The sequence below is a fragment of the Equus asinus genome, chromosome 30, assembly GCF_041296235.1.
Source record: "Equus asinus isolate D_3611 breed Donkey chromosome 30, EquAss-T2T_v2, whole genome shotgun sequence".
NCBI lineage: Eukaryota > Metazoa > Chordata > Mammalia > Perissodactyla > Equidae > Equus > Equus asinus.
The window spans coordinates 21,075,553-21,090,957 of NC_091819.1; the positions used below are offsets into that span (position 1 = coordinate 21,075,553).

At 38.7% G+C, this 15,405-nt stretch overlaps 1 protein-coding gene across 4 annotated transcripts in view; it reads right to left on the bottom strand.

Annotated features, from left to right (window-relative positions):
* NVL (nuclear VCP like) overlaps positions 1 to 15,405 on the bottom strand; it is a 95,697-nt gene that overhangs the window by 40,068 nt on the left and 40,224 nt on the right. For all 4 annotated transcript variants that reach the window (XM_044762946.2, XM_044762947.2, XM_044762949.2 and 1 more), the window contains 2 exons: positions 12,430 to 12,549; positions 9,319 to 9,418 (listed from right to left, as the gene is read on the bottom strand). In XM_044762946.2, coding sequence (XP_044618881.1) covers positions 9,319 to 9,418; positions 12,430 to 12,549 — 220 coding nt within the window. The remainder of the gene's footprint in view (positions 1 to 9,318; positions 9,419 to 12,429; positions 12,550 to 15,405) is intronic.

The window sequence follows — 15,405 nt, forward strand, 5'->3', positions numbered from 1 at the left end:
TACTTTTAATTTTTTGAAGAACCTCCATACTGTTCTTCATAGTCTCTGCACCAATTTATATTCCTACCAGCAGTATATGAGGGTTCCCTTTTCTCCACAGTCTCTCCAACATTTGCTATTTTTTGTCTTTTTAATAAGAGTCATTCTAACGGGCATGACATAACATCTCACTGTAGCTTTGATTTGCATTTCCCTGATAATTAGTGATGCTGAATATCTTTTCATGTGCCTGTTGGCCATCTGTATACCTCCTTTGGAAAAAGTCTGTTCATATCCTCTGCCTATTTTTTGATCAGTTGTATGAGTTCTTTATATATTTTGGATATTATATTAATATCTTATCAAATATACGATTTGAAAATATTTTCTCCCAATTGGTAGGTTGTCTTTTTGTTTTGTTGATGGTTTCCTTTGCCATGCAGAAGCTTTTTAGTTTGATGCAGTCCCATTTGTCTATTTTTTCTTTTGTTTCCCTTGCCTGAGGAGACATGATATTCAAGAAGATACTGCTAAGACCAACGTCAAAGAGCATACTGCCTATGTTTTCTTCCAGGAGTTTCATGGTTTCAGGTCTTACATTTAAGTCTTTAATCCATTTTAAGTTAATTTTTGTGTATGGTGTAAGATAATGGTCTATTTTCATTCTTTTGCATGTGTCTGTCCAGTTTTCCCAACACCATTTATTGAAGAGACTTTCCTTTCTCCATTGTGTGCTCTTGGCTGCTTTGTCCAAAATTAGCTGTCCATAGACGTGCAGGTTTATTTCTGGACTCTTAATTCTGTTCCATCGATCTATCTGTTTTTCTGCCAGTACCATGCTGTTTTGATTACCATAGCTTTGTAGTATATTTTGAAATCAGGGAGTGTGATACCTCCAGCTTTGTTCTTTTTTCTCAGGATTGCTTTGGCTATTCAGGATCTTTTGTTGTACCATATAAATTTTAGGATTCTTTGTTCTATTTCCATGAAAAACGTTGTTGGGATTCTGATAGAGATTTCACTGAATCTGTAGACTGCTTTAGATAATAGACATCTCACCTATGTTACTTCTTCCAATCCATGAGCATGGAATAGCTTTCCATTTCTTTGTGTCTTCTTCAATTTCTTTCAGCGTCTTAACAGTTTTCAGTGTACAGGTTGTTCACCTCCTTGGTTAAATTTATTCCTAGAGGGGCCAGCCCCGTGGCTAAGTTCACGTGCTTCACTTCGGCGGCCCAGGGTTTTGCTGGTTGGGATCCTGGGCACGGACATGGTACTGCTTGCCAGGCCATGCTGGGGTGGTGACCCACACAGCACAACCAGAGACACTCACAACTAGAATTTACAACTATGTACTGGGGGTTTTCGGGAAAAGGAGGGGGAAAAAAAGATCGGCAACAGATGTTAGCAGGTGCAATCTTTAAAAAAAAAAAATTTATTCCTAGATTTTGTTGTTTTTGCAGCTGTAAATGGGATTGTAATCTTGATTTCTCTTTCTGCTAGTTCATTGTCAGTATATAGAAATGCTACTGATTTTTGTTTGTTGATTTTGTACTCTCCTCCTTTACTGCATTTGCTAATTAACAGGGTTTTTTTGTGGATTGTTTAAGGTTTCTATATATAGAATCATGTCATACCCCAATAGTGACAGTTTTACTTCTTCCTTTCCAATTTGGATCCCTTTTCTTTCTTTTTCTTGCCTAACTGCTCTGGCTAGGACTTCCAATACTATGCTGAATAAAAGCAGTGAGAGTAGGCATCCTCGTCTGGTTCCTATTCCTAGGGGAATAACTTTCAGTTTTTCAACATTGAGTAAGATGTTGGCTGTGGGTTTCTCACATATGGCCTTTATTATGTTGAGGTACTTTCCTCCTATATCCATTTTATTGGCAGTTTTTACCATAAATGGATGTTGTATCTCGTCCAATGCTTTCTCTGCATCTATTGAGAGGATCATGTGATTTTTATTCTTCATTTTGTTAATGTGGTGTTTACCTTGATTGATTTGTGGATGTTGAACCATCCCTGCATCCCTGGAATAAATCTCACTTGATCGTGGTGTATGATCGTTTTAATGTACTATATTCAATTTGCTAATATTTTGTTGAGGATTTTTGCATCTATGTTCTTCAGTGATACTAGTCTCTAATTCTACTTCTTTGTGTTCTCCTTGTCTGTTTTTGGTATCAGGGTAATGGTGGCCTTGTAAAATGAGTTAAGAAGCATCCTGTCCTTTTCAAATTTCTTGAAGAGTTTGAAAAGGATAGGTATTAAACTTTCTTTGAATGTTTGGTAGAATTCACCCGAGAAGCCATCTGGTCCTGGACTTTCATTTTTTGCGAAGTTTTTTAAGATTACTGTTTTACTCTCTTTACTTATGATTGGTCTACTCAGATTTTCTATTTCTTCTTGATTCAGTTTTGGGAAGTTGTATGATTTTAAGAGTTTATCCCTTTCTCCTAGGTTATCCAATTTGTTGGCATATTGTTTTTCATAGTATTCTCTTATAATCCTTTGTATTTCTGGGGTATCTGTTGTAATTCGTCCGCTTTCATTTCTGATTTTATTTATTTGAGCTTTTTCTTTTTTTTTCTTAGTGAGTCTGGCTAACGGTTTGTCAATTTTGCTTATCTTTTCAAAGAACCAGCTCTTAGTTTCACTGATTTTTCCTGTTGTCTTTTTGGTCCCTTTTGAGTTAATTTTTTTTTTTTTTTTAAGATTTTATTTTTTTCCTTTTTCTCCCCAAAGTCCCCCCGGTACATAGTTGTGTATTCTTCATTGTGGGTCCTTCTAGTTGTGGTATGTGGGACGCTGCCTCAGCGTGGTTTGATGAGCAGTGCCATGTCCGCGCCCAGGATTCGAACCAACGAAACACTGGGCCGCCCGCAGCGGAGCGCGCGACCTTAACCACTCAGCCACGGGGCCAGCCCCCATTTTGAGTTAATTTTTGCAGGTGGTAAGAGGTATAGATTAAAGTACATTTTTCTTGTATATGGATATCTGATTGTCCCAGTACTATTTCTTGAAAAGTCTAACCTTTCTCCACTGCATTGCCTTTGTGCTTTATAAAAAAATCAGCTGTCCAGATATGTGTGGGAATATTTTTGGATTTTATTATGTTCCATTGATCTATATATTTATGTCTATACCAGCAACAGGCTATGGAAACAACTTCTAACTTAAATATACAAATACAGATCTTAAAGCCAGATTCGCATGCCCAAAAATAAAGCCTGATGTAAGCAATTCTGATTATAATTAGAAAGCATTCTTAGTGTACGACTTTGATAATCACTTAATATCTCTGACTGACAAATACCACATTTAGTATTACATACTTTAAGAAATTATTTACTTATTTTATTTACAGTAAAAAGCATCCTGAGCACTTTATTTTAGTACTAGATAATTTAAACTACGCTCCACCAAAGCTCCTACAAAATTCTATGTATTACATCATTTCTTAAAGAAAATCTAGTACTGTCCGTCTAGAACTCCTATGTACTAACCTGCTTTTTGGCACTGTAGAAGAGCTTAAATACTAGAGAGAAGTGTGCAAGGGACGGAAGTTCTAAGAAGTGAAAGAGGCTGGCTCATACCCAACACCTCCATTTGACTAACAGGCATCTTAAACCTGACAGATAAATCTCTCATGTTTTCCCATCTCCTCATCAAACAGAGCCCCATCATTGCCTTTCCCATCTTGCTTAATGCCAACTCACCCTTCCAGTTTCTTAGGCCTAAAACCTGGAGTCATGCTTGATTCCACTCTTCTAAATCCATATCCAATCCATTAGCAAGTCCTGTCAACTCTATGACACAATACATCCAGATTCTTTCTATGTCCATGGCTACTGCCTGGTTCAAATAACCAACATCTTACACTTAGATTATCGTTATAGCTTCCAAACTAGTTGTGTTCTCTATCTAACTGTGTCAGAGACAGAACCTTGAGGTGGAAGACTCAAGATAACAATTCTTACATCTGCAATGAAAAAGTCACCAACAATCCCCAAGCTTTAAAGACAAAATCTGTTTACTTGCAAATAAGAAGGATGCCTGAAAAAGAATTCTCCCTTAGATCTGTTGATCAAGAAGCACCTACTGCTCTATCAAGTATTTAAAAAAAGCTAAAATTTAAGAGCTAATGAGAGCAACTTTCAACTTTAGGAAAACATTTACTTTGTTACAAATGGACCTGCAATTTTCAACAAAAGTGCCAAGACAATTCAATGGGGGAAAAGCTTAGTCCTGGCAACAAACAGTTCTGAGACAAGTGGACATCCACGTGCAAAAGGATGAATTTGGACACCTTCCTCAGAACGTTCACAAAAATTAACTCAAAATAGATCAAAGACCTAAATGTCAGCACTAAAAGTATAAAACTCTCTCAGAAGAAAATATAGCAGTTAATCTTTGTGACCTTGGGTTAGGCAATGATTTCTTAGATATGACATCAAAAGTGTATGTGATTAAAAAAAAAAAAAGGATAAACTGGACTTTACCAAAATTTAAAACTTTTCTTTTTCTTGTGTTTCTATTATTTTTTTATTGAGGTATAATTGATATACAACACTATAATAGTTTCAGATACAACATAATGATTTGATATGTGTATATACTGCAAAATGACCACCACAATAAGTCTACTTAACATCTATCACCATACATAATTTTTTTTCTTTGATGAGAACTTTTAAGATTTGCTCTCTTAGCAACTTTCAAATATGCAACAGAGTATTAACAACTATAGTTGCCATGCTGTATATCACGTACACCATCTCATGACACATTTATTTTGTAACTGGAAGTTTGTACCTTTGGACGCCCTGTACCCATTTTGCCCACCCCCCACCTCTGGCAACCACCAAACTGTTCTCTGTATCTATGAGCTTGGTTTTTTTGTTTTGTTTAGATTCCACATGTAAGTGAGATCATAACAGTATTTGCCTTTCTCTGTTTGACTTATTTCACTTAGCATAATGCCCTCGAGGTCCATCCATGTTGTCGCAAATGGCAGGACTTGATTCTTTTTTATGGCTGAATAATATATACACCACATTTTCTTTATCCATTTATCTGTCAGCGGACATTTAGGTTGTCTCCACAGCTTGGCTATTACAAATAATGCTGCAACAAACATGCGCGTGCATATATCTTTTTAAGTTAGTGTTTCTGTTTTCTTTGAAGAAATACCCAGAAGAGGGATTTCTGGATATGGTAGTTCTACTTTCAATTTTTTGAGGAACCTCCGTACTGTTTTCCACAGTGGCTGCACCAATTTACATTCCCATCAACAGTGCACAAGAGTTCCCTTTTCTCCATTTCTCCACATCCTCACCAACAGTTGTTATTTCTTGTCTTTTTTTTTTTTTTAAGATTGGTACCTGAGCTAACATCTGTTGTCAACCTTTTTCTTTCCCTTCTTCTTCTTCTTCTTCTCCCCAAAGCCCCCCAGTACAGTTGTATATTCTAGTTGTGGGTCCTTCTGGGTGTGCTATGTGGGACGCCGCCTCAGCACGGCCTGATGAGCGGTGCCATGTCTGCCCCCAGGGTCCGAACTGGCGAAACCCCAGGCTACTGAAGCGGAGCATGTGAACTTAACCACTCAGTCACGGGACTGGCCCCTATTTCTTGTCTTTTTTTATTTGAAAAAATTTTCTTTTAGGGGCAGGCCTGGTGGCACAGCGGTTAAGTGCGCACGTTCCACTTCTAGGCAGCCCGGGGTTTTCCGGTTCGGATCCTGGGTGTGGACATGGCACCTCTTGGCAAAAGCCATGCTGTGGGAGGCATCTCACATATAAAGTAGAGGAAGACGGGCATGGATGTTAGCTCAGGGCCAGTCTTCCTCAGCAAAACGAGGAGGACTGGCAGTAGTTAGCTCAGGGCTAATCTTCCTTAAAAAAAAATCTTTCCTGTTGATGAGGACGATTGGCCCTGAGCTAATATCTCTGCCAGTCTTCCTCTATTTTGTATGTGGGACACTGCCACAGCCTCAGCTTGATGAGCAGTGTGTAGGTCTGTGCCTGGGATCTGAACCTGCGAACCCTGAGCCGCTGAAGTGGAGCACACAAACTTAACCACTATGCTGCCAGGCCAGCCCCAAGAACATCTATTTTTAAATGTATGTAGGTCATCGATGCAATGGGGCTTGTAATGGGCAAAGGGATGGCTGAGGTGCAGTGAGAGGAAGACGATACTCAAGGACACTGGAAAGGACAAAACACACTAGGTGACAATGTATCTGTGTTTCCTGTCGCTGGCTAAACTCAACATCAACCACCATATTCTGTCTGGGCTTCATCACAACTAAGGAGAATTAAAGAGATCAGGGAAAAAAAGACCCAAGAGGACAGGTGCCTGAGGGAGAGGATTTAAGCCAAACCTAGTGCCACTGAAGGACCTGTTATTTTCTAAAGAGATTAAACTAAAAGATAAAAGTGTTTACAATAAACACATATGAAAAATGGTGAGTGTGTTCAAAATAGAAGAGGTTATGACAGTAGCCCAAAGGCTGTCTTCTTGAAATCTGTTAGAGATCCGTATTTGCTTAGGAAAGGTAGAATGTGATTCTGCCCAAAGGTGAGACTTTCAAGCTTTCTTCTAGGATGACTCTGTGATTTTACGACCTAATGATTGCTCCTATTACCAAAAGTACTCATGACAGTGATACTATTTACTAAACAGCTACTTGCCACACACCGTGGTAGATACTTTTGTGACAATCCTGCCCACTAGGCATTATTATCTTCATTTTACAGATGACGAAATGATGATTAGCAAGATGAAGTAATATATGCCCAAGGTTAATGTGGTATAATAAAGATTACATTTGGCTGACTCGAAAGGCAAGGGAAACAAAAGCAAAAATAAACAAATGTGACTACATCAAGCTGAATAGCTTCTGCACAGGGAGGGAACCATCACCAAAACAAAAAGGCAACCTACTGAATGAGAGAAGATACGTGCAGATCGTATGTCTGATACGGAGTTAATACCCAAAATATATAAAAAACTCATACAACTCAACAACAACAACAAAACAGCCCAATTAAAAAACGGGCAGAGGATCTGAATAGACATTTTTCCAAAGAAGACAAACAGATGGCCAACAAGCCCATGAAAATACGTTCAACATCACTAATCACCAGGGAAATGCAAACCAAAAGCACAATGAGATATCACCTCACCTGTTAGAACAGCTGTTATCAAAAAGACAACAAGTAACAAGTGTTGGCAAGGATGTGGAGAAAAGGGAACCCTTGTACACTGTTGCTAGAATTGTAAACTGGTGCAGCCTCTAGGGAAAAGAGGCTGGAAGTTCCTCAAAAAATTAAAAATGGAGGCTGGCCCCACGGGCCAGTGGTTGGGTTCGCGCGCTCTGGTTCAGTGGCCCAGGGTTTCACTGGTTTGGATCCTGGACACAGTCATGGCATCACTCATCAAGCCATACTGAGGCGGCATCCCACGTGCCACAACTAGAAGGACCCACAACTAAATATATACAACTAAGTACCAGGGGGCTTTGGAGAGAAAAAGGAAAAATAAAATCTTTAAAAATAAATAAATAAAAAATGGACCTTGAGGGTGAAACAAGTCAAAAAGAAAAAGAAAGACAAATTCCATACGATTTCACTCATATGTGGAATTTAAACAAAACAAAAACAAATTCATAGATACAGAGATCATGGTTACCAGCGGGGAAGGGTTCGGGGGAGGTGGGTGAAGGGAGTCAAGTGTATGGTGATGGATGGTAACTAGACTTTTGGGGGGTGATCACCTTGCAGTGTATACAGATGTTAAATTATAATGTTGTACACCTGAAACACACAAAAGTAAAAAGAATACGTTTGGTCTTTGCCCCTGGTTCCTGATACAGGGCTTCAAAAATCCGTGGAATTTTCTGAGTTGCAGGAATGTCTTTGTTACACTACTGAGATGACCCAAGGTTGGCCCCAAGCTATCTTCAGGATGAGGCTGGTTACCAGAAAGACCAACCACGTGATTAGAGGGTTGGAACGCGGAGCCAGACCTCTGGGAAAGGGAGGTGGGCTGGAGACTGAGTTTATGACATGGCTAATGGCTCAATCAATCATGGTTACATAATGAAACTCCAAGAAAAACTCTAAGCTCCAGGGAGCTTCCTGGTTGATGAACACAATGAAGGGCCAAGAGGGTGATGCGCCCTGACTCCATGGGGAGAGCGCATGGAAGCTCCGCACCCACTCCCTGACCCAACCCTATGTGTATCCTTTTAACTGTAGTTTTCAATATAGTGCTTTCCTGCATTCTATTAGTTATTCTGGTGAATACTGAATCTGAGGGAGTCATGGGAATCCCCAAATTTGTAGCAAGCTGGTCAGAAGTGCAGGTGACCTGGAGACACCACGTGTGGCTGGTATCTGAAGCGAGGGCAGTCTTGTAGAGGACTGATCCTTCACTTGCAAGATCTGACACTAACTCCAGGTGGTTAGTGCCAGAACTGAGTTACCATCTCCTCAGCTGATGTTAGACCGGTTGGGGTGGAAACAGAACAGTTACTAAGATATGAAGTGCTACAGCCAGGACTCAAAGTATAAACCATTAACAACTTGCAGTTTTTCATTTTAAAATGAAATGGTATATAATTCATGAACGTTTTAGTTTCCATAGTAACTTACGACAAATGAAAAACGACATCAGCTTGACAACTGAGAAATCCACTTAAAGCAATCAAAGGACCCTATCATTGCTGGCAGACATAGTTCACATAAATGTTGACGCAGGAGCAGCTATGCTAGAGTGGCTCATATGGATGGCAAAGCATTAAACAACATGAAGAGAATTTAGGATCCCAAGTAAATGCCATCTTCAGCGCTTTTGAAGTTTTCAGCCTTTTTCTAAATCCCTCACAGAGTGCCGAAGCTTGTAAACAATTTTAAATAACAGTTAAGCGCAGGTATAGGGAAATGCTTCCAGTATAAATCCTTAAAAACTTATCTTCAACCTCCAGACACAGTGAAAACAGTCTGGTTCTTGTTTCCTATAATCTTGAGAGAAATCATAGGACCTAAATTCTGATATTACTTTTGTGGTCAAAAGTGTACAAGGCAAGTGTTCTCTGCCAACAAGACAACTTCCTGAGTACCAACACAGAAGAACATCTCATGGAATCCAGGCAGCAACACTAAGTTTTTTATTATCGCTCACATAAAAGCTTTCTAAGGTTTTATTTCAACTTATGAACCACAAAGGGATTACCCAAACTTAATCTTCCTTTACTAGGACGTATATAAATTATATTACTTTTAAATGCTGAAAGTTTTTAAGACTCATGTGATTCATACTCTTCTTTCTTACCTGGCCTGTTAGTGGCTGCCATAATAAAAACCTGCTGACGTGTTTCTAGACCATCCATCTCTGTAAGCAGCTGATTCACCACCCGGACACTTGCCCCCGTCTAAAAAGAAATTAATACAGCGCCATCAGCTCCCAATAAAAAGAAAAACACATCACTGACTTTCTTTTCCATACAAGATAATACATTTGCAAACTTGAATGAAAGATCTTGTCAAAAGGGATAACGATGATCATTTTCTGAGGAGTCACTATATCCAGGCACGGCGTGCTTCCCCAGGAATCCTGTTATGACCCACAGTTTAGAAGAGGAAACTGAAGCTTAGAGAGGTTAAGTGATTTGTCCAAGGCCTCACAGCAAGATAGGGTAGACATGACACTCAATCTCAGGCCCAGCGGATTCCTAACTCTTATACCTCCGAGTTATTCAAAGATCTAACAGACACAATAAATTCCCCTTTGGGTGAATCTAGACTCGACTTTTACATGTCAGATCAGACACCCCAGGACATCAGATGTTCCAGATCTTTCAACTTGGATGCCTCTTCTCTTTTCCTTGAAGCATATAGTATGAAGTATAGCTACCCCAGGGCAACACCCAAGAGAAAGGTTCAGGGAGGTTGGGGAATAGAGAGAGAAATTACTTGGAGACAGAAATTTTTAAAATGCATAATGGAGGAAATGAGAAAAGTGGTGCTGTGTTTCTTTTTGTCATTAACTGTCATTCTTCAACATAAATTTTATGTGGTAATGAGTTTAACTGCTGATTTCTCCAGAAAAAAATTTGGTGCACCTTATTATCATTTCCTGGAGACATAACAGTAATAGAAGATTAATCCAGACTCAAAAAAATAAAGAAGTATTGGGTAAAAAAAAAACCCCAAACATTGTCCTACCTAAGCAAGACAAAAATCTCAGAATCAGTACAGGAAAAGGTTGATAGATTTTATTACAATTCTAACACTGCATATAATTAAAAAAAATTAAAGAGGGGGATAAGATTGGGAAAAATAGTAGCCTAACATATAACTAGACAATCGACTAATTTCCATCACACATAAAAAGTTCCTATAAATCAATTTAAAAAAAAGAAAAACACTTTAATAGCAAAAGGGTCAAAGCATATGATCAGGCAATTCATAGAAGATGAAACACAAATTCACTGAAAAACATCAACTTCACTGACCATCAGGGACATGAATACTAAAATTTAATATCATGTTTTGCCAATAAAATTGAGAAAAATAAAAATATGGGGATTATCTATTGTTGACAAGGGTGCAGGAAATGGTTATTTACACACTGTTGGTGTGAGTACCTGGCAGTTTTTGTGAAGGATGATTTAGTATTATCTTTCAAAATACAACAGGTGTACATCTATCCTGAAATTATACTTCTAAAACCCTCACATGCTCCCCACATTTGCACAAAAAAATGGGATAAGAATGTTTACTACAGTTCTGTTTGTAGGAGAAACAGCCGGAAATGATGTAAATGTGTAAAACTGGGGAATTATCACACAAATTCTTCTGTAGCCAGACTGTGGAATATTTACGCAATAGTTAAAAAAATAAAGTTAAGGACGTGGGAACATCATCAAGACAAAATGACAACATTTATGTAACCAAAAAGCCTAGACCATATATGTTTTTAAGCCTATGGAAAATGTTCTAAAATGACCAACAGTAAACACTGAACAGTTAGCAGCAGGAACCTCCAAGAAGAGTAATAAGGAGAATAGGAAGAAAGACTTCCACTCTCTTCATACTTGTATTTATTTGAATTTTTCAGAAGTATGTGTTCACGTTTAACTTGTATAATGAGAAACAGAATACATTCTAATTGAAAATATTTCCAGAATGCCCTTCAGTGCGCACACCATCAGAATACAGAAATGTGTGGTAGCAGATATCCAAGCGAGAGAACCTGGAAGTTAGAAAAGCAGTTCTCAAGGCCACACACTTCTCCGAGGGCCAGCAGTGGACGGGCCCTCCCTCAAAGAACCCTTCCCAACTTACATCACCAGCTGGTAACAGAGAGCTGCTGCCAGCCTAGGAAAGGGGCTGTCGACACATGAAGGGTCTATTCATGGCAAAAGAGAAGGGAATAAAAAGGAGTAATGCAGAGCATCCCACGCCCCAACAAGCTGGATACAAAGGGAGGGTTTCGCTCTGGATCCCACACTGGATTCTGGAATATGACAGGGGAACCTGGGAAGGATCTTTGCCCTGGCCACGACATCACTATCAGAGACAAGACTGTAACAGGGACCTTCCTGATGACTACTGGAAGAGGAAACAATTGCTACAATGTGAATCACACTTCTATTAGTCAGGTTTTGTTTTTGTAACTTTTGCATGTTTCTGGAGATTTCAAGTGAAATGAGGCATTTAATAAATGTCTTACAACCTGAAAGCACACACTCAGAATAAATATTTGAAAATAAATCACAAAGGAAACATAATCACTTCTTAGTCATCTTGTAATAAATGTACTTATTAAATAATAGTCTTTGCTGTCTGCTTCAAAAAGGTTATACATTCTTTATAGTATTACGTGTCGCTATGCTTCCAACTCTTACATAACAGCACTCCTGATAACAACTTTCTGGGCACTGGCTGTACTCAAATTTCTAAGAACTGTGCACAGTGTAGCAATGCAAGTGGTATTCAATGCAGACCAATTATGTATCTTCCCCAGGTGGTAATGGTGCTGAGTCTTAAAGTAGATTACCTGAGCCTACTTTGAGTGCATTATGTCTTAAATTACATTTTCTCCTGTCTCAAGAACCTGTTCAACTGAAGAGAATCATAAGATTACAAGGTAGGCTATTCAAAACTATCATTTCCATTCTTAACTCCTCATTTGCGTGAATCAGATATGTGCAACCAAAACAATACACAGAAGAAAAAACAGGTACAGAGGCTAACAAAAATACAACAGTCATCCCCAAGCCCTTATTTCAAATTACTAGGTTTCTTCTCTTAAAGAGTCTCAGTGTTTGCAAGGAATGACTTCATAAGAACCACCTGAACTTTATACAACTTCATAAGAACTTACAAAAGGTTTACGGTGCTTAAAAAACTCTCTGAATCACTAACCTATGACACTTACCTCTCGGTCTGATCTTCGGGGGCATAAGGCGTCCACTTCATCAAAGAAGATCACACAGGGCGCTGAGTTCTTGGCTCGCTGAAACACCTGTCGCACCGCACGCTCACTCTCACCAACGTACTAAACATACACAGAAAGGAAACAAAACGCAGAGACAGCGCAGCTTTGGGTGCGGGCCAAATTATAGCAAAACTAGTTTTAAATCACATTTATATGTCAGAGTCCAAAAAGTATTAGGTTGAACCATATACAACTGCTGATATTTAACCATTTTTGACCTATGAAAACAGCCCATTGTATGTGGTTCAACTTAAAAAAATTAGTTACTATTTAAGTTTATAAATTTCCTCATTTAAGACATGAAGACTTAAATGGAATGTAAGGTCTTCTCTAGGTCAAACTCTATTGTCTTTTAGAACTGATCCCCTGAGCTTTATGCATATAAAACACCCAGCAGTTATTCGCATTAATTCAACAGTAATTTTAAATGCAAACAAGACAATTTACTATTCTACTGTCATTTCTACACATGTCATCTTGCTAAAGGAAGAGCTATTTTGTCATATAGCACCAGAAGAGGCAAACTGAGCCAGCCAGGGCTCTAATAGGTTTCATAATGGCATACTGTACATCAAAATCGAAATCAAAACATAAAACATTAAGATCAGTCAAGAAATACAGCAACTCACAAGCAGCTATAACATTTAGAGCTATTTAATATAAAAAGTTATATGTAAAAATACAGTTTCACTTTTACCTGGGCCCAAGAGAAACTGTTCCTGTAAAATTTCAAACTAGTTAACTATGAAAAGCAGGTTTTTCGTAATAAAACTGCTAAATAAGACAGAATCTGAAAGCATCTTTACAGTGCCGATTAGATCATAAGATACCTCTTATGTTACTTTATGACTACATGGCCAGAATAAAGTAATTAAGGCATAGAATACATCACAGATGACAGTGACAGCAGCATTTTTATTTCTCATTTGGAGAGAACCTTCTTTCCCTCACACCTGTCCTGTACTTCCGCTCATTCTGCTTTCCTTACTGGAAACTGCTTTTCAAACCTCCCTCCAAAAGCTGTCCTTGCATTCTAATAGATCCCCAATCATCTTTCTTCCCAGCACTCTCTCTTATTTGCTCTTACAAGCGCTTTCTACTATTATAATGTTTGAGGTGCTGTCACTATATTATACCATAAAGTCCCTGGAAAGCCTAAGTCATGAGAGTTTCAAATTTTTCTTTGCTCATAACATCCTGCATAGTGTACAGATATATAGTAGACCAATCTAGTTTCCTGAAAAATCTAATTCAGCAAAAATTATATTTGGGATGCTGAACCAAAATACTCAGTAGATATTTTGGAAGAAAAGATCTCAGTGGGTTGGGAGAGAGAAAGTTTCAAACAGGGAGGGAAGAAAACGATCACTCTAGCTGGCAAAGGGACTTTGGATATAGCAAACCAAAATGACTACATGAAAGGAAATTCGATGTAGGAGGAGGTAAACCTCAAGTTTCAAAAGACTAGATTAAAATCAATTCATCTTAACCAAGTCAACAATGATTGAAAATAAGCAAACAAGAAAATCCAACTATCTTGGCCTTTAAGAAATATTTCAAATAAGGATCCTATACTTCTTTCTAATTCCTCACTCACTACGCAGTTTTCAACCATTATGATGTGGGTTTTGCAAAGGAAATAACTGAAAACACTCTCCTTGAAGTCACTAATGACCTTCTGATCACGAAATCCAAAGTCCCAGTTTCAGTTTCTTTTATGCTGTTTGGTTACGTTGACAGGGCTGACAAAATTATCTTCCCCTGGTCTTCAGGCTTAGAAAGTCCTGGGCACCCTCCACCTTTGGACCAGTCTCCTTTGCCAGCGTTTCCTTCCTTGCTCTCTAATTGCTGGAGTCTTCCGAGGCTGCGTCAGAGGCTCACTTAATACACTCACCCGGGCAGGCCTGTCCCTTCCCGAGCTCTGGGCTGCCGTTTAGATGTTTAGATGACACTGACTCTCAAATCTCTTCCGAGCGCCAGACTCACATTTCTTACTGTCTGCTCCGTATCTCCCAACGGCTAAAAAGTGCTGGAGCAAACTCACGTTCTAACCTCAAGATGTTTATCTTCCCTGTCAGATTACCTAATCTCTCAGGGTCATTCTCTTCCCACATCTACCCCTAGAAGACAAATCAGACCAGAATGAGACAACATTTCATACTCATCAGATTGGCAAAAACCTAACAATGGGAACTCTCCCTCACTGCTGGTGAAAGCATAATGCCATGACAACCGCTTAGGGAAAAAGTTGGCAATACTTACTATTTTTGAAAGTACACATATTATGTAAGACACAGCAATGCTACTTCTGAGGGTATACCCTTGGGGGAAAATATCTCACAAATATGCATAAAGATATATGCGTGTATATATATATGTTCAACCTAAACATCCATCAAGAAAAAATCTGATTTTTAAAAGTGCGGTTATATTCATTCAATGGAATACGACACAGAAAATTAACAAGCTAGAGGTAAACATATCAACAAAGATAAATATTATAAACATAATGCTGAAAAAATAACAATAAAACCAAGTTACCAAAAAACATTTAGGGCCAGCCCTGGTGGCTTAGTGGTTAAGTTTGGCGTGCTCTGCTTCAGCGACCTGGGTTCAGTATCCAGGCACAGACCTACACCATTTGTCAGTGGGCATGCTGTGGCAGTGGCCCACATACAAAATAGGGGAAGACTGGCAACAGATGTTAGCTCAGGGCAAATCTTCCTCAGGAAAAAAAAAATCACGTATCATCTATATAAAGTAGGGTTTTTTGGTTATGTTTCATTGTATATAAAAAGAGTTCCAAACATATAACAAAAGTAGACATAATAGTATACTGAAGCCCAAATACACCCATCACCCAGCCTCAATTATCATTGACTCAATTCATGACCACCTTTGCTTCATCTTTACCCC